At 41.8% G+C, this 19351-nt stretch overlaps 1 protein-coding gene across 2 annotated transcripts; it reads right to left on the bottom strand.

Annotated features, from left to right (window-relative positions):
* Positions 1-1887: 1887 nt before the first annotated feature.
* fam193a (family with sequence similarity 193 member A) lies at positions 1888-19051 on the bottom strand. 2 transcript variants are annotated; one of them, XM_085458897.1, is made up of 23 exons: positions 18660-19051; positions 16427-16501; positions 14746-14988; positions 12735-12910; positions 12478-12645; positions 11820-12066; positions 11597-11721; positions 11249-11396; positions 11088-11162; positions 10906-10980; positions 10696-10808; positions 9404-9646; positions 9119-9275; positions 8804-8950; positions 7693-7974; positions 7125-7347; positions 6666-7022; positions 5203-5485; positions 4904-5090; positions 4481-4720; positions 3443-4328; positions 3041-3122; positions 1888-2940 (listed from the first exon to the last, which is right to left on the bottom strand). In XM_085458897.1, the coding sequence occupies exons 1-23, from the start codon at positions 18879-18881 to the stop codon at positions 2847-2849; spliced, it is 4848 nt and encodes a 1615-aa protein (XP_085315023.1). In that variant the 5' UTR covers positions 18882-19051; the 3' UTR covers positions 1888-2846. The 2 variants fall into 2 exon arrangements, with proteins under 2 accessions (XP_085315023.1, XP_085315024.1); XM_085458898.1 differs by having other exon boundaries at positions 6714-7022.
* Between the last annotated feature and the right edge of the window lie 300 nt (positions 19052-19351).

Here is a 19351-nt window from a genome sequence, read left to right as displayed (position 1 = left end):
ATATATACACACACACACACACACACACACACACACACACATACATACATATATATATATATATATATATATATACGTCACACAGATTTTGTGCTAGCACAAAATGAGCTTAGTAAAATAAATAAATAAAACCCGAGTTGAAAAATTAAGCTAATCCAAAAAGTGCTAAAACCTATAGTTTCTCGAATGGCCATTTGAGGTTTGCTCCAATAAAAGAGTCGTTATGTAAAATCAGAAGCACAGCCTGGTACAAAAACTGTTTGGGGCTATTTTTGGTGCTTGAAAAGAGTTAGACTTGAGGAAAAGATGCTTAAGACTACCTTGACTGAGATGACCGAGAAGCTACAGAGATTGTTTTGTGCTTCCGGGCTGATGTTTAGGCTGCTTAAATCATATTAATCAGAACTTCAAAGTTATAAGTCACTTAAGGATACAGGTGCTTTTAAGTAAAAGGTGTATCTTCTTGGTTTGCTTATTTGTAACAGTAGACATTATAAGGGGGTGGTTTGTGTAATGTTTTTGCTATCTGAGTTTGATGTTATGTCTGTCAGCCAAAATTTGCAGCCACGGTCCATTGTGTTTTCACCTTAAGCAGGGAAGCCCAAAATAGTGTTAACTGATTACCCGTATAGACCAAATGTGATCACAGTTGTGTTAAAGTTATTCTACAGATGTGTTTGAATATTTGTGAGAATGGTTAGAGTTACAGTCATGGTAGAAGTAAACCACGCTCTCTTTAAATTCTAATGTTTTATGTGTCAGGAAATAATCTAGTTCATAGCAGATAAATACAGCCTGAGATGAACACATATTACACTGTGCAAGCCAAAATGCAGAAGTAGCATGTAAAAACTAAGTACTGCTAACATAAGAATTAAGAGAATAAGTAGCAGCCAGGCATTGTTCATTAAATGCAATGATTAACTGAGCAAATGTGAGCACCTGTAGAAGGACAAGTTTTGACATTTTTGCTGATTTAAGACATTCAGGTCTGCGTGAACACAAGCAAATATCTTAAAGAAGCAGCTGTTGCTGCTTATTGATCTGGTGAGTCCAAGTCCATCATTCTAGAGTATAAGTATAAAATCATACAAGACAGTTTTGAGTATTCCCAGGAGTGGATAGTGAAACCAATTCACCCCAAGTTCAAAGAAACTGCAATAAATCCAGGAGCTACATCTCCTAACAGACCTCAGCTAACGTGCTAAGTGGTAATGTTCACGACAGCATAAAAATTAGAATAAAAAATGTGGCTTGGTCAAATGGAGGTGTTTGGCACGGTTGTAGAGGGATGGTGAGTCAGGCTCTAGGCATTGTAAGGATGAATGAACTGGAGTAACATTGTAAAGAAGAGAATGTCCAAAACTGTTCCACAATGAGTCTGTCGCGGTCCATACGACAAACTTGAACGAGAGACTGACAACATTCAGGCACCAGGATGGTTCCACATCTACTGAGTCATGAGGTGTACTTAGGTTTTTCCACACACTGCTTCTGCATTTTAGCTCAAATATAGTTAAAACAGTGACGCTGTGTAACATGTTCATCGAAGATTGTATTTATGTAATTTTAAGATCCACTATGAATCTGTTTTATTTATTATTATTTTTAAACATAAAAGCTTAGAAGCGACAGGGTGTGCGTTCTCATTATACTATGACTCTATGTCCCGACCAAATGTGTACTCACCAGGCAGGTGCATTTTTATAACCGCTGGACCCAGCGAGGCAAAGCTGCCCCATTTCCTTGTTTACACTAAGCTAACTGGCTGCTAACAGTAGCTTCACATATCGTGAACTGCATCTGTAAATGTATGTACGTCTTTTGACATTTTGGTTTGGCTTTTTTACCGTATGTAGGAAATAAGATGTGACACAAGACACATAATCCTGCCATACTACTGTATTCCATCTTTCAAAAAAGAAAGACAAGATTTAATATTACTTAACAATATGTTAAAAGTAGCCAGTTTGGCTTTAGTGTTAATACAATATACACTCTATAACAGACTGATAGTGTGAGTATTGTTCTTTTTCAATTTCATTCTGAAAGTATTCTGATACAAGCTGGCTACAGGTCAAAATAAAGAAAACATAAACTGTAACTGGTACACGTTTACTCAACAGTTTGTTAAACAGAACTTAAAAACCAAAAAAAAAAAAGAACAATGTCAAGTATTACGCCTTCCTCCTTTCTGTGAAATAAGGTGGAAGTAGTTGGTGGGGTGGGGGGAGGGTTTGGGAGAGTGGAAACCAGCTAACCAAGCTCCCTTGTCAATCGTGTGATGAGAGGCCGTGCTAGGAACAGGAAACGATGGGATAGTAAGCCACAATATGTCAAATACAGCTTTTAATTCATTACATTTCTCGCTTTTTTTAAGTTTCCATTGTCTCTCTTTTTTCTTTTTCTTTTTTAAGGAAACCTTCCAGACATAATAAGCATCTTTTGACTACAGTTAAGCCAATATAAGAAAATAATTTCAGACCATGGCTTTTTTTTTTTTTCTTTTCTTTTTTTTCCTTTTCAGTCAAGAGAAATGCCCAACTCAGACTAGAAGCACACAAGCAGGCAGGAAAAATTAATCAGATGTAGAGTAGCATTTTGTGATTCTGTGTCATTTCATTTCTTTTTATTTCTGCAGGTGGATCAGTCCAGATGGGTCTGTGTTGGAACCACACAGTGACAAGAACAAAGCAAGGCAGCGTGGGTGTGATTTGGGCACAGCGGGAGAAGTTCCAGGAGGATAACAGTTGGGTGGAAGTAAAGGGATAAGTGGAGGGTCGGGGTTGGGTTTGTATAGCTGTTAAGGTACTGATTCTGTCCTGACAGTCACTCACTAAACACCCTCAATGTGCAGCAAACGTAGCTTTCTTCAAGCTAAAGTTTGACCAGTTGATGGATAGCCGTTGACGGGTCTGCCGGGCAGAGTCTAAGCAAAATCTGGAAAAGAGAGAAAAGAAGGAAGAAAGCTGACATTAGGCCTTTGAGGTAGGGAAGAACACATTTTAGTAGTGTTCCTCCAGAATTTGGTCAAACGCACCTTTTGAAGTACTCCACCTCCCTCTCCGTTTCATCCATTTCAGTGCTATCCAGGTCGATGTCTTTGGGCAGGAATACATCATCTAAAATAAAAATAAAACATTTTCATATATACATACACAGAAAAATTCATCTCTCATTGGTCTCATACACATTTTCCTGGTTCTAATCTGTCAGGATTACGTTTCCAAGGTGCTTTAACATTTCACAGCACGTCCGAGTTTGGGATCACAGCAAAGCTGGATTAAGAAATACTCCCTAGCACTTGCTCATGGTGATCAAACCTTGCTTATTACAGAACATCCAGGAGACAAAGGAAAACAATGCAGAACACTTTGTTGTTCCGACTTTAGCAGCAGGACAGGGTAGTCCGGACTTGTACACACAGAAGATTAAAACCAACCTATCGAGCTGTTCATCTTGTCCGCCTTCTTCTTCTTGCTCTTCTTGGTCTTGCCTTTGGGCTGTGGGGACTCTGCGGTCGGAGGTTTGCCGTTCTGCTGGGTCTGTTCGGACTGGGAGGTTGGAGGGGGAGACGGAGAGGGGTTTGACACAGGGGGGCTTATCCTGTCTTCCTTTGTTTGGGCTAGAGGTTGGTGTTGCTGCCTTTTACCGCTGGCACTTCTGTTATTGCTCCTTTCCTCCCTCTGGGGTTCACTGGTTGGGAGAGGAGCGAGGGCTTCAACGGGCCTAGTTCGCATTGCTTTGGTGTCTGTTGTAGTGGTAGCGCCATTAGCGAGCTTTACAGGCGCATCGGAGCTCTTGGGTAACTCTGGGGCTTTCTTTACAGCAGCCTCAGAGGTGGGCACTTTAGCGGACTGCTTACCCTTAGATTTACTGCTGACCTCGAGTAGAGAGGAGGTGCCGTTGAGGAGGTCAGGTGGAGAATTGGGGATGTTGGTCTCAGCGGTAAACCCCTTTTCAGCAGCGCAGTTTGGGCTGTGCTGTAAATGGGGCCGGGGTAGTGAGTCAAATCTGGGTTCCTTCTGGTCAGGGAGGCGGATGAGAGTTTGAAGCAGCTGTGACTTTCCATTCTGAAGATTATCTAAGACGTTCTGAGCTGTCTGTTTAAGGGGCTGTGGATTGTTGTGAGGGGGAGCGGTATTTTCCTTTGCTTTCTCTTTCTTTTTCTTTTTGGCAGCGCGATGTTGCTGCAGCTCCTGCAGTCGGAGCAGTTCTTTTTGAAGCGCTTCTTCCTCTTCCTGCCTCTGTCGCCGTTGCTGTTCCTCCAACAACTGCTGCTCCTCCCTTTCGCGGGCCTCCGCCTCCAGACGGGCCTTCTCTTCCATCTGAAGCACACAGACATTTACTATTAGTGTACTGACAACTCTGACTCATAAAAAAATAATAAGAATAAAGACCACTGAGTGCTATATTTCCAAGTATTCTAGGAAAGTGGTTCATTTCAAAAAGGCCTCTGGCCTGATCAGCAGGTAGTTACCTTCTTTTGTTTGTGCCTTGCTCGTTTTGCTGCCTTAGAACTGGAAGCGGGTTTACTATCAGCACTGTTGATAAACTGCAACAGGTCCTCCACCCGCCTGTGGTCCTCCACCCCTCCATCTCTTTCTATCACCGGCTGCTGTTCCTCGCGTTTCGGCTGTTCCTCTTTGCGTTTTGTCAGACGTAAGCGAAGCTTCTCCCTCATTTCTGCATAGTTTCGACTGGTAGGAGCAGCTGGGGGCTGTGAATAAAACAAAGGGTGTCGCAATCAATGAGGGTACGGAGGAGGAAAATAAAAATAAATGAATCATTTGGAAAAAACAACAACAACAACAAAAGCAAAAAAAAAAAAAAAAAAAAAAAAAAAACACCAACAAGATGTTAATCTGAGGTCAATGTGTTTGCATAAACATGCATGTCTTACCCCGCCATGTCCGAAGAATTCGCAGTAGCAGCAGTCACAGTACTTTCCTTCTTTCTGGTTGGTGGATGTGGAGGTGGAAGAGCTGTGCTCCGAGCAGCTGTCCTCGTCCTGACTCTCCTCTCCATCATATGGCGGATGCTCGTACCCCCCATTCCCTTCACAGCGATGGCCTTCACAGTCAGGATCACTGAAATAAATAATGTTTTCATGTTTCAGTACTTTAAATTCAGTTTGGATTGCTGCGACAAAAAAGAAATAAGATAAATAATCTTTCCTGTGAAATCAGACAGCAAACTTGCCTGCAGACGCTGGGTGGGGCACTGATGGGCCCATCCATTGAGGTGGCCAGAGGTTCTGTGGGTGGGAGGCAATGACCCTGGTGGGAGTCTGCAAAGTCTGGAGCTGGAGTGGCCATTTTTGGGAAGGGTTGTGATCCTATTATCGGAAGGTGCGCAGTGGGTGCTGGAGGGAGCGGGGGCCCCGAGAGAGGAGGGAGGGAGGTAAGTCCTGTGGAGCCATTTCTAGGGGTGGTTGGAGTGGGTTGCCTGTGGTCCTCTTTACCTAGATTGTGAAATACGTCATCTAGAAGGGAGGGAAAATGGCCAGAATTACAATATTTACATTAACAAAATACACAAAAGAAAAAATCCCCACATCATCAAAAACAACATGATCGTGTTCAGAGCTTCCAGACAGGAAAACAAACAAGCCAAGTGTTGCTGACGCATGCTTCGCACGTCAATACCACTTCTTCTAAACCAGCGCAACGCAGTTTCAGCTTGATGACCTTTTGAATATGAATTATAACGCTGATATTTATATTTGCTCATCTAAACTTAGATCGACCTCATATATATATCTCTCTATCTCAAGCCACATCATTCATTTCACCACAATACAACGACCAGACATTTCAGAATAAAACACAATTTACACTTTACTCCAGGTTATCTGAGTAATTGATGAATGTGTGGACATAAGATTTGAATTCACCATTCTGTCAATTCTTAACTGTGCATTCAAGCATAGACACAGTAGCAAACCTTGCATAGTAAAACATGCTTGCTACAGTTAACACTGAGAAAAATATAAAAGAATAGGCATCCTTCCCATGTGCTTTAATATTTGGAAAGGTCAAAGAGGTAATAAATACCATAAAAAAAACCCACTATAATAGAGAAAATGAATAATTATCCTGCTGAATAAAAGCTATCAGTGACAGCAAAATTTGTATGTGATCAAAACTGATGACACACCCAAATTTTCAAGGGGACTTATCAATTAGTTAAATATGTACTCTTACAATGAAGGATGCACAATACACACTGACAAGTTTCCCCGTGAGTCAAAAACTCCGGTTTCAGACCCCTAAACGCTCAGTTTCTTCCATTTCTGCCTCTGCATAATACCAAAGACATCCGACATGATACCTGTGAGCACAGCATCCACAGCCGTCAGATGGTTGTTTTGTTTGAGTAGGTCTAACCACCTTTTTTCAGCCAATTAAAAGAAAGGCAGTTTAAATAGAGGAAGCTAAAATGGTTTGTTTCAAACAATTGATGGACCGAGGGGCTGCACCCAAAAATATTTTGATGTATGAATAACACAGAGCTGGGGTACGAGAATAAAATACGGCGGTGGAGACGACCACAACGAGTCCCTTTTAACTGTAGGTGTTAAATTGTTTGAGTGTCCCATCATTTTAATAACAAAAAAGCCCCATCAGTACAAACCTAACCACTACTCCTACTTCCTATATTACCTAAAGAGTTGGGTCTTTTAGATGCTAGGTGGATGGGTGGGTTATTACTTGACTGGACAGTGGTAGCAGTGCAGGACACTGAGGACGTGGAGGCGGAGGTAGCCATCACCACTCGATTCGTCTCCATGAAGGCATCCTGGAAATTGTAGAGACACTTCTTCTTGCCGCCGGTCTTCTTCTGCTCTTTGGCTTCTGAAGAGGAGCATGAGGACGAGGAGGATGACGACAAAGATGATGACAAGGAAGAAGACGAGGAAGGGGGCAGAGGCGTGGGCAGTGAGGCATGTTCCCCTTGGGGGCAAATAGATGATGTTGGAGGGAGGGGGACATCAGCAAGTGGTGGTCCAAGCATATCACCTGTTGGGTTAGGACAAAACATAAGGGAAGACATTGTCTTAACGATTCTTTTTAAATGATTTCAATATGATTGGTGATTTGTGCCGTGCCAGGGCGGCTCACCTGGAAGCGATTCGGGCAACAGCACAGACGGATTCCAGCTCTTCATCACAGCAGCGTCCCATAAATTCTCAAACTTGAGCGAGAGGCACTGCAGAGAGCTGTTCCAGTCACCTGCACTGCCCGCACCGCCGAAGCAGTTCTGGTATACATGCTCTGGTAAAGACGCACTGAAGGCTGGCTGCTTGGCCGCCGAGTGGTTTGATATAGGGTTGGGGGGCAGAGGCTTAAGGTGGGAAAAAAATGTGATTAGTAAGGGAATAATGAGATGAACAGGTTTGAGTTTGGCACAAAGTTCAGGACTGCTCTGTTCTTTTTGCTTTTTCCCCCCTTCCCCTAGTTTAGGTTCAGTCTGTCCCCTTGTGGCAGAAAAAAGGAACTGCAGTGACACTAAATGAAACTAGCGTACAACTAATCTTAGGATTGTTCTTGGAACCTTAAAAAAAGAAAAATCCCCAGTGATAAGGAAATGAATCAATTTTCCCCTTAAAGACACTTTCAATGCTAGAATTCTACATACTGATCGGAAGAATACAACTTACGTCTACCTCTAAAAACTTGTTATCCTCACCTTGTTGTGTGTGAGAGGTGGGCTTGGTGGGTAGAGTGTGGGGTGCAGGAGGGGCCGGGAGAAGTTGTGTAGGGGCAAGTGGCCGTGGATGTGTGGGTACAAGTGGAGGGCGGGGTGTGCAGGGGGGGTCTTGCTGTCTGTGAAGAATTGGTGTCCAACAGCGGGGGGAGGAGGCGCAGCGTGGAGCCGACTAGGGGGCAAACACGTGGCGGGGCCCAGGGTGGAAGAGCTGGGGTCCTGGTTGCACACGTGGCACTCGCAGGCATGCTGGACCTGCTCTGCCTGAGGGTGGGGGTAATATAGGTTTGAAACACGTTGATTTAAAAGAGTAATAACAGCTAAATCATGTATCAGAATGTAGTAGTGGAGTTCATTTTTCCAATTCAGCTCCATCGAGGATTTCATTATTATTATTATTTTAAATTAGTGTGACTACACTACCAAGTTTTTATCTCCACTCTTACATCAGAATTAAACTGATGTGCTTTTTGTGTCACATGAACATTAGTAAAGTGGTTCAGGTCTCATCAGTGCCACTGCACGGATACACGGATACACGGATACCCTGCCCTGCAAATAAAGCACCTCGTTTCGTCAGTAACAGCTGTACCTGGAGGTGGCAAGGATCGTGGCCAGATAAGTGTGGCATTAGCTTTAGTTATAGACTTTAAAAGACAAACGAACAAATAAAATAAATAGCAAATGTCTTCTAGTCTTTAATCCACACAAAGAGTATAAGGGGACTTTCACTGATGCACAGATGACCACGTCTAGTGTTTGTATAGTAATACCACTCATATTATAATGGACTAGCAACTCAAATTAATACTGAAACTACTGGAACCACATTGAAACTGAAATGAGCAAACCCAGTCTAAGCTATAACAAAAAAAAGAAAAATTAAAACAAAATTTAAATTCATGTAAAAAAAAAAACAAAAAAAAAAAAAAAAAAAAAACACGCTCCTGCGATAACCCCGGGACCCACAGCAACAAAGAACATTCTTGTTCTGTGATCAGTATTTTTAGATCTCTCGTCACACAATGAGTGCGTCTGAGCATATGGCCCTTAAAGGAAGACGAATGAAGGCTCATTGTATTTGTATAAATACCTGCTGGTGGTTGTAGGAGGGTGGAGGACTATTGGTCTTTCCTGAGGAAAGCTGTTCCTGCTGCCCTGGGGGCTCCCCACCACCCTCGCTATTAGCTTCCTCCTCGTCACCCTCCGATGAGCTGCTGCTGCTGGTAATGCGAGGAGACTGACACAGAGAGGTGCAGAACAAAGACTGAATTAGTATGTGAGGACAAAACATTTCCCAAATTACCCGTAACCCACTCATAATGAACTGCAGCTTCATCATCCAGAAACCCGGCAGGGAAATTCACAGCTAATCTTGGGCATTTTTTGGGGGCTGTAGAGGACTCACCCCTGTCTTTAGCGCCACGTTTTCACCTTCCCCGTTGATGTCGTTATGAAGACCGTTCACAGCAGCAGTCACCATACTGTTGTCCTCATAACCACTCATAGGGTACATGTCCCCAAACTTACTGGACAATGGAGGCACTTCGTCATCATCGCTAATGCTACAACAAGAGAGAAATGAGAAGTCAGGAAGAAGAAGAGACTATTTATCGAAATATCAGTTCCACTTTAATAGCACTTATTTTTATGTTAACGCTAAGATTGGGGAAAATACTAATAGATGACTTACAAAGTGTTGGTGTCTCCTTCAGGCAGAATGAGTCTCGGATGCTGCTGGATGGTGATGGGAGAACTGGAGTTGGAGCCGGATGCTGAACTGCCGGAAGAGAGGCTAGGAGGGTGCACCCCTGCCAAGAAGTCCCGGGGAGGATCCCCTTGCATGGGTAGTTTGATGTGGAGGTCTTCAGCGATAGGAGAGTCCATTATGCCACACGTTAGGATGTGAGAGAGGCTACAGTCGTCACATGTGCACCTGTTGAAAAAAGTTGAGACAAAATTTATATTGTGATACTGATTACAGGACTCTCTCAGTAAAGTTCTTACATGAAGTATTTTAAAAAGACAATTCCCATACAGTCAAATGAGTTAAGTGGCTTTTTTAATGGCGGAAAATGGTCTTCAATACATCACATGTTGACATCTCGCTCTCCCATCTTTAAATAGGTTCTATAGCAAAGTGACAAAAGTCTTGAGCCACACCAGTGACATGACCCTCACCTCATGTCACTGCTGATTTTCAGACCACCTCTTGTGTAATTTGGCATACCTCAGCCTTGGCTCCCCATTTCTCCCTTCCTTAAGAATGGCTTCTTGATAGCCACCCTTCCACCAACATCATTTCTAACCAGGCTACAGTAAACAATAAATGGTTACAGTGTCAGATCTTTGCTGGATTGGTTTCTACTCCGTAAGGACATGACTTTCAGACGCTTTTCATCTGCATTTTTTTCCCTCTCAAAATTTCTCAGGACACCCTACACAGCATGTAGAGATGTGCTTTGTTTTTGCAAAGACACCAGTTTAGACCTTCAAACTGTTATCTTATCATTTTTAATAGAAATCGCATTATGTGTAGACAACACTGTTTCATCCTTTGAGTTCTTATGCTGGAATGATTCATAGGTCAGTGTTAGGTGGCTAACAGAAAGAAAAGAAACCTCTGAAAATGGTCAGGTACAAGGACTGCACTGAAAAAGCCTGAAAAAGACTTAAACTATTGCACGAGCCCACAAAAAAAAAAGAAAATAAATTCTGGCTCCTTGGAAGCAAAATATAAAGAAATTGCTCAAGACTTTTGCACATAATAATAATAATAATAATAATAATACCAGCAAGTAGAGGGGGGTTCATTTAATTTCTTCACAACTAAACATAACCAGTCTGTTCACTTATTTTATACATGTTATCCTTTTTTTTTTTCCCCCTGTGAAGATAATTTGAATTATTTCTGAAATTCACTGGACTAAGAGTAACGTAATCCCAGGCCAGACAGGGACAAGCCACTGAATCCTGACAGCTCACCTTCTTCTGTAATTGCAGTTTGGACAGTCTGGAATACTCAGACGAGATGACAGCATTCTCATTGTGTCTGTGAAGTTGTTATCTCCGGTGGGGGATTTCTTACTGTTGGGTAACTACAAAAAAACAAAAACAGAAACCATTACAGCGCTTTGAAGGACACAACTGTAAAACTCCATTGTAAAATGACAGCGTCATAATCATGTGCCGTACCTGTTCTTCTATAAACCTTCTTTGCTTAAAGAATTCCCAGTCCTCTTTCAGCATTCCCTGCTTTGTCTTTAAAGTCTGGAAACAGGCAGATAGTAAGAATCAACAAAGACTTTAGAAGCTTCACAAATCAAAGACTGAAAAAAAATATCTAAACAGTCACACAGAGTTTTCATTTCACTTACATTTTTGCTAATTAAAGACTTGTGTGGCTCTGTTCTTTGGTTGGTAATATTCTGACCCTCCACCTTAAAAAGCATCTACAAAAGAAACATGTTACACAATTTATTATTCTCTGTACTGAACATGAGCGTTACACAAGACATTCTTTTACTGCCCTGCGTACCTGTTCATCCACATAGTCATCAATCCTCTTCTCACAATCCTGCCACTGAGCGGCCACTGAAGCCATCTCCTGCTGCAGTTGCTGGTAGCTCTCTAATAACGTCCTGTACGTATCTTCACTGTATGAATCATGGGAAGCTGTGCCATGCCTGTGGAAAGAAAACAAAAGCAAAAAAAACCAAATAGGGATTAGGGATAAGCCTGCTGGCTTATGGCTCAGTACTGTGGAAGCTTGTTCAAAGGCAGCATCTGAGAAGGTAATGTGCAATTTGGGTCTTTATTAGCAATCAAATCATCACGATGAGCGTCTAGTCATAGAGTCTTCCTTTAAATAGAAGTGACGTCTTACCTAAGCTGTGCAATGAGTGCCGGTAAACTGCTGTGTAAGATCGGTTCGGAGAAAACCAGATTCTCGAAAAGGTGTTTGTTGTGCAGCTCCCAGGTCACCTGAAATTTCTGGAGGTGCTCATTTTCCTGGGGAAGAGCAAAAAAAAAAAAAGGAAATAAAGTTAAGAATGCGATGAATATGTCAAACGTGTTATTGTATGTGGGGGAACAACACTCGGACGAACCAGGGTGAGCAGGAAGCTGCTGATGGTTCGTGCAGCTTGACAGAGGGCGTTGTATTCCTCCAGCAAAAGTGAGATGAACTGGTGGGCTTGAGGAGGACCTTGGGCTGCAGCTATGGTCCCAGGTGGTCCCGTGTTCTTGGAACCTGCAGAAAGGTGCTTCAATAGACGCACTTTCATTTCCAAGACGTATTCCCGAGCCTGCTGCTCCAACCGCTGGTAGAGCTGATAGGGATCCTTTTCACAGAGTCTGCGGGAGAAAAACAATGAACATAATGTGGGAAAAGAAAAAAAAATTCCCCATCTATTGATGCTACCAGCACGTAAAGCTCTTCTTTCTCTTGTAACACTGTCTGTACAGTTTAAAATCTCCCAATGTGAGTCACATAGTTTCCTCAATTACATCATATTAAGTAATCCAATAGGCTTTTTACAGGCCTGTGGACTTGTTCAAATACACTGGAAAAACAAACAAAAAAACCCAAAACAAAACAAGGCAGCAGTTTCAGTTTGTTGACATCAGCGCAAAGGCTCCCACGCCTCTGGTTGTTTTCAGAGAAGCTCCCTGTTAACAGGGACCTCTAGTGGCCAAACACACCCCTGAAAGCCCCTGAAAGAAAGACCTGAGAAAGAGAGGCAGGATTTCTGGTCGTGGTCATACCTGTCCACCAGCTCCTTCATGCCCTCCTTGTCTCTCTCTAGAGGCTGGTCGTGGTCATCTGCAAGTGGCGTTCCCGTCTGTCTGTAGATGTAGCGCACCAGGTAGCGAAGCTCCGACCAGTGGTTCTGCAGCTGCTGCGACTCCCTCTCCGACTCGGCAGAGATCTCCCTGTAATTCCCACAAATTCATTAAGAATCAGTGAAAAAAACAAAACAAAAACAAAAACGCAAGGAATCAAAGAGTCAACCTGAACTGACCGCCTCTCGTTGCAAGCTTCGCAGCTGCACACTGTATCAGCAGGCATCGGCGTGGTGAGGTCCGGGGCAGGAAGCATGGGTAGAGTAGGCGCAGCAGTGGTCAGTCTGTCCCCTGTGGCTGCCTCCTGGCCCAAGTTTCCATTACCCACAGGCATGTGCAAAAGAAAGTCCTGACTCTGTAGGCATTATGAAGGAAAACAAAGACATCACAATAAGGCATTGAACAAATCCAGAAACATTTTTATTAGTTTACTGTGATGCTGATCATTTTTCAGGAGCCGATGGTGACACTGGGCATGTCGCACGGCTGTCCAGAAAGCTGAAAATAATGTGCTAACATATAATATGAATGTCAATCACTTCTCTGTATTTAAGAGCATTTTTAATCATTTCAGTTGATTCCTCTTCAGTCTCTTCAGCTGTGGCTTGTCATAAAATAATCTCTGATCATCTCATGGATCTGGCTCTGGACACTGTGACAGCTACAAGGCCCTGAAAATGACTGCTCTGATATGTCCAGCACCACATGACGCTCAGCCTATTTACGTTTATAACGTGTTGGACAGTAACTACAACTGGGATGAGCACACAGTGCAGTCTTTTTTTGTTTAGAGAAAAGTTACAGTTACAATTGACAAGCATCAGGGCCGAGATCAGCAAACCACTGTGAGAACTGACTTATAATGTCACACCATCATTCACTCATCACCAGAAAAAGCACAGCATGTGGCAGACTAGATAGAGAATATATGTGCAAATTTTCTTTTCTGCAGCTATTTCAAAATAAAAGCTCTCCAGTTGCTTGGGCCCCTTGACTACAGGACCATAATGCTGTGAGTCAGCAGAGCACGCCCCTGCAGTTAGGATGCATTTAACAATACATTTAAGAGGAAGCCAAACCCAAGACCACCATCCAAGGCTAACGCACCAACAACTAAGAAAACATAGGACTGAGCTCCAAAAAACAAACGTTTGGGAGTTTTCAAAAGCAACTCAGACTGAGACTTTGGATGAAGAACAAAAATGTAGGCGCAATCTTACCACCTGCCTACAAATAAAAAGCAAAATTTCTTTTAGAATTTGCAAGAACGGAAACAAAGTCGAGTCGCTGCCTTTGTAAATTTGTCTGTACAAAAGTGCTTTTATTAATTACAACTAATAATCACTCCTACACACATTCAACCAGGAAAATAAAAAGTCACTTTGTATTATAGGGGGAGAAAAAAAAAAAAACCCCACTGATTTCAAATCACAAGATTTTTCCACAGGCAGTCGGTCATAAAGAAGCTCTTTATATACAGAGTAACTGGAGCGCACACTCAAACACACGTCATCTTACAACACAGGCCTGAGAGGATATTTTCAGCCACACTTGGGTGTGCAGAGGAGAAAGAGAGAAAACTAATTAAGACGACAACAGCAACACTGCCACTTATTTTCTTAATTAATCATTAGGAGTATTAAATGTGACTACGTGTTAAAATAAAGACTTAAATCATTATGATTTTTATAATTAGTTCCTTCATTTTTAGATACAGATGCAGCTAATGCCATAATCACAACTACATTTTTATGTACCATTTATTATATATCAAAAGCATTTCATCCACTGAGATACTTTTTGTTTAATTAATGTACCTGAAAAATTGAAAAAGTGCACATTTCAAGCTGAAGCTTCTAGAAGTCGCTACCTCGTTGAATCAATTCAAGCTTGTGCAATCGTATTATTCTGCTTCCATCATTACGTTCTTACAGCAGCAGCTGCTGCTCACGGTGGCTGCATCTGTTTCAGCCGTTCTGGCACAGAACCAGCAGTGCCAGGTGAACGCAGGAGCTGCATCATCCACTGAAAGACCGCAGCTGTGCACGTTAAACTGCAGATATGTGGCATCCGTGTTGAGCCAGAAAACCGACTGAACGGCGGAATCGAGCAAAGGCTTGACACGCAGCACTCTCTCTCCATGCACAAACTCTTTATAACTTTAATTCTCTTCACACTCATGTGACTTACCCCTAAAGACTGCTCTAGAGTAGTATGTCGGTCCTCCTTCTCCACTGTGCGCCTGCAGTCAGAGCACACCCACAGAGGCAGCTGTAGAGCACTGGGAGTCTTGGCAGGCTGTGCCGTACCGTTCTGGCCTGAGATGCTTGCCTCTGAAGGCACGACAGTGTCTTTACGCTCACATCGACACAAGAGGCAGCGATCACCAGCAGTGTAGGGCGCTCGCTGGTTCAGGCCAAATGTGAATGGGGTCTGTGGTGGGAAAGAAAAATATATTAGTTTACATGAAGTCACTGTGTTTGATTAAAATCCCCTAGATAGAAATGCAGTGGCTGTTGTCATTTATTACTTAAGGGAATAAATAAAAGCAGGTTATTTTTTCTTCTAATAATAATAATAATAATAATAATACAGATGTTATTTTAGAGGAAAACTCAAGTTTGTGATCACTTGAACTGCTAACCAATCTAACATTCACAACCCAATGTACTCCAGGTACAACAGCTGTTTGAACAGGCCCGCTGTACTTCATTAAATCACAGGAACTTTAACACAGAGTCCTTTCAGTGCGTGAACCACAGAGGGGCACAAACACGTAATTAGAAGCTAGAGGCTTCAATTAATGATATACACACTGACTGCTTGTGACGGTGGGTGGGATGGCTATGGGATTTTAAGAAGAAGGTTGACTTCCATCTATTTCAGCTACATTTTAAACGTGTACTCCTGGAGACTGTGACTCAGTGAGTACTCTGGGTTAGAGCGGGGCAGCTTTACACTTAACGGAATATCAGCATCTATCCAAACATGATATGGCCTCCTAGTACAGCTATGGTATGAATTTCAGAATCCTATGTTTCCGCCTTCTTAAATTATCACATTCTCAAACTCAGGTGTCGATATTGTAAATTCTTTTTTTTTTTTTTTTTTTTAAATTAGTGTAAGAAAGTAGCTGAACATTGTGTGACACATGTTAGTTAATCATTTACTCATTTGCGTTGTATCCAACTGCTCCTAATCAGTGTGTAGTGTTTCACACAACAAACAGGAGAGTTGTAAAGTGCCCTCTGTTGGACAAACTATGCAACGCCAACTCTCATAACATAGTTGAAAGGCATTTCTCACCCTTCTTCCTTACCTTTTTAATTTCCATTTATATATTATTTATCCATGTATTATTATTATTATTATTATTATTATTATAAAAGATCAGCGAAAAAAGCAAATATTTGCAGACAATATCTGCTCACTGATCAATCAGTTGGGTTCTCTATGATAAACAGTACATTTCATACATATATTTCCTCGTTCCTTGTTCAAGTTCATGTTCGTGATGTGTGTTGTATGGATTTGAATTCTGAGGAATAACGTCATTAGTAATCAGGAAAAAAAAAAGGCAGTTATCAACACTTAAACCCTACTGTTAAAAAAATAAAAAATACAAATGCTGGAGCATCTGAATGTATGAATAACTGAGGCAAGTCCTACCGAATATGAATAAGTTCCATACTTAAAAATGACTGAATTAACAGAAACACTGAATGTTTAAATCTTGAGTGGGTTTCCACCATTTAGCATACACACAGTTCTATTGTCAAGGTGTGTATTATTCTGGTAAACTGGACATGTCTTTGAGCGACAAAGGTTCTGTATCATTGAGTGGATTCAGAAACCCTTGACTGTACTTTACCTGAAGGACTCCAGAGAAGTCAGCATTCACCGGTCCTTCTGTAAACTGTGGTGTAACGCCGCTGTTCACTTTGACCTGATGGACACAAAACAGCTCATAGTTTACAATGAACTCATCCCTTTCTATTTATGCAAGTGATCAATTACACTAAGTGATGACACAGTTTCTATATTACACCTCAAAGCTTCTAATGTTTTCTGTATTATTTTCTGGGTTTTATATTCGACTGCATATATATTTATACTGATAAACCTCTCATAGGTTCACACCAGTACACACTGCATACACAGAAAACCTATAAACAAAAGTGCCCAAAAATGATGTACGCACATTTAAGGAGTCAACTCAGAAAAATTATAGCAAAACATAATCTCTATCTAGCCATGCACAGACTGGCAGAAAAGGAGTCGTAACTGATCATTTAGACTAAAGGATTAAATTCAAGCAGTTTCATGTTATGTAAACTTAAACGACAAATTACTGTTGCTGCTGCAGGCTGACACAAACCACCATGGTAGTAATCGGTGCTATGAGAAAAACAAGCTGGCTATCTGTGCATGTACTGTTAAGCATTAGTAATAACTGACATTTAAAAATAAAAATGAATGCTGCAGTAAAACATGCACATAAACATATTGTAAATGACCTGAACAACTAGGAATCCAGTTTATATCAAGGCTCTCTTCTTTTTAGTAACTGCTATACTGTCACCTTGCACTATATAGTATATAAACACGTACTAGACAGTGTATGCTTACTTTATGGATGACTAAAGTAAGGTGTTTAGTGCTAACAGCATTGGTTTTTCTTTCTCTGTGTTTCTCTCACACACTGAGATAGAGCGAGGCTGAGTCACTGAGATAGGTGCAGATAGACTGGTATTACTTTGAGGAATTAATTTTTAATTTAATTACCGTTGTCTTGACAGTTTTTCAAGCTAACACTAGCTCCTGCACTATGACTCACAGGTGTTTCTCCTGTTTAGCATAGGCCTGACTGAATGACCGGTCTTTGTTTAAGCTTCATGATATTTTGTGTACAAAAAGAGTAGACAAAACAGCAGTGGCTCCAAGTAGTCACATTTGGTTTTCCATAATGGTTTAGCCAAGAAATTTCTTATATCATTTACCTTATTAGCGCAGCAGTGAATTAACAAAGTTAAAATGAATAAAGTTACGATGAAATAAATGAAGCTTGGTATGACTAGGGGTATTTTTCTTTATTTTCAGCGATATTGTTGTTACCATGAATTCTTCTGCCCACTTGTAGCGGAAAATCTGATACTGTAACATCACTAATCCCAAACAAACAACACACACACACACACACACACACACACATTCTACGTGAGAGACCAGAATAACTACAAAAGCACAATAAACGTACACAGAAGCACAGACAGGACATAGTTCCCTTCGATGCAGAATACAAAACACTCAAGTGTTATTTACGCGACCCATTAAGCTAACCAACATCTCCGATCTTGTAAATAAGCTTGCTAACCATCTTAAGATTTCACTGTTAAGTTTCACTATCGTGGTATTGAAGTATACGGGCTCATTAGGCTAACGTGGAGGAGGTAGTCGAGTACTTTAGCTGGTCCTCTGGAAAATATGACCAAGTTAAACTCAAACCTTTACAGACTAGAGAAATAGAGAGAGAGAGAGAAAAAACGACGGAAACTCGGAATTTAAAAACGCAAAAACAGTGATGAGATTGTTAGTGCTCTTGACTGTTAGCATAAGCTAGCATCAGTGTTTACCTAGGTGATAGCGGCTTTTGAGCCACCTACGTTAATCTTAATGTTATTCCCGAATAACTTTGATTCGAGCAGCCCAATCTATACCTGTGCTAGCCATACACAGAGAAGAATATTAGATCAACCAACTGCTTGATTGTGTCTAAATCGTTGTCGATACACCTACGACCTCTTAACTTAAGCTAACGATGGTAGTGTTAGGATTTCGCCAAGACTTTAGTAAGTTAGCCTGACGTTTAAGACAGTGTGTTATATTACACTGGGGACTGTTTAACTGCTGGCGATTATTTCACAAAGAATAAACAACTATTATTAGCTGTGATTAAGCCGGTTAACTACCAGCTACGTTGCACTTGTTAGTTAGCTAGCTAGCTGCCTTCCTCGCATCAGTCTCGGGCCCAAATCAGATGTGTCGTTGATAACGCTCCAAGCTGCTTGCCCCTGTTTTGACATCCAGTAGTGTGACACTCTTACCTCGTCGTTTATGCCCGTGATGGATCCTATATTCCCGCTGCCTGCACTGCCAGGTGTCAAAAAGCCGACGACAGAGGCAGGTGCTGCTGTTCCCTCACAGCCCAGGGCCGAAGCAACCCCGGCCTTGCCACCGCTGGTATTGCAGACAGCACTGCAGCTACTGCCACCGCCCCGCTTGTTCTTCCTGCGTTTAGCCCCCCGTTTAGCATCGGTTGGACTCATTTTTCCCAATAAAAGAAGCGAGACAACTTGCCGTCCAGACTTAGCAGAGTCTCAAGTGGAATGCCTGTTGCAATCACTCGCGTATAAATCCTGGATAGCAGTATAGAGACTCTCAAAACGGCAGACACTCAGTTCCATCAAAGTGCAAGCCGACTTCATATATTCCAATATGGCCTCTGACTGGACTGCCTCAACCAGGGCTCAGATCGCGTCGAAACGTAAATGTGCGTCCTCACCCAGGCGCTCATGGGAAATTGAGTTTGCCATGGGAAATCACTTTCTAAGCAGATAACAGGGAGAAAGTTGTAGTTAGCGGAGATAAACACTGACGTTGAATGCTTTACAAACATATCGGTCTTCTTCTTATCTTATCCTTTTGCCTTAGATTATATGTCTCTACTCGGATCTAAAATAGATAATAAACGTATTACAAGCACCCGACACAAACTGCAAACAACACATTTTAACAG

This window comes from Copadichromis virginalis, linkage group LG6 (assembly GCF_057382275.1).
Source record: "Copadichromis virginalis isolate Kocher_CV1m ecotype Utaka linkage group LG6, C_Virginalis_male_GT1.1, whole genome shotgun sequence".
NCBI lineage: Eukaryota > Metazoa > Chordata > Actinopteri > Cichliformes > Cichlidae > Copadichromis > Copadichromis virginalis.
Note: the sequence above shows the minus strand (reverse complement) of the source record. Positions and strands in the feature narration are given on the sequence as shown.

What these genes read in the sequence shown, in the direction of transcription:
- fam193a (XM_085458897.1), bottom strand. Translation starts at nt 18,881, where the DNA reads ATGAGTCCAACCGATGCTAAACGGGGGGCTAAACGCAGGAAGAACAAG. An exon ending in TCACGGGCATAAACGACGAG is followed by an intron (nt 16,502 to 18,659) that starts GTAAGAGTGTCA and finishes TGTGTCCATCAG; the next exon opens with GTCAAAGTGAACAGCGGCGT. An exon ending in GCCCCACCCAGCGTCTGCAG is followed by an intron (nt 5,091 to 5,202) that starts GCAAGTTTGCTG and finishes TATTTATTTCAG; the next exon opens with TGATCCTGACTGTGAAGGCC.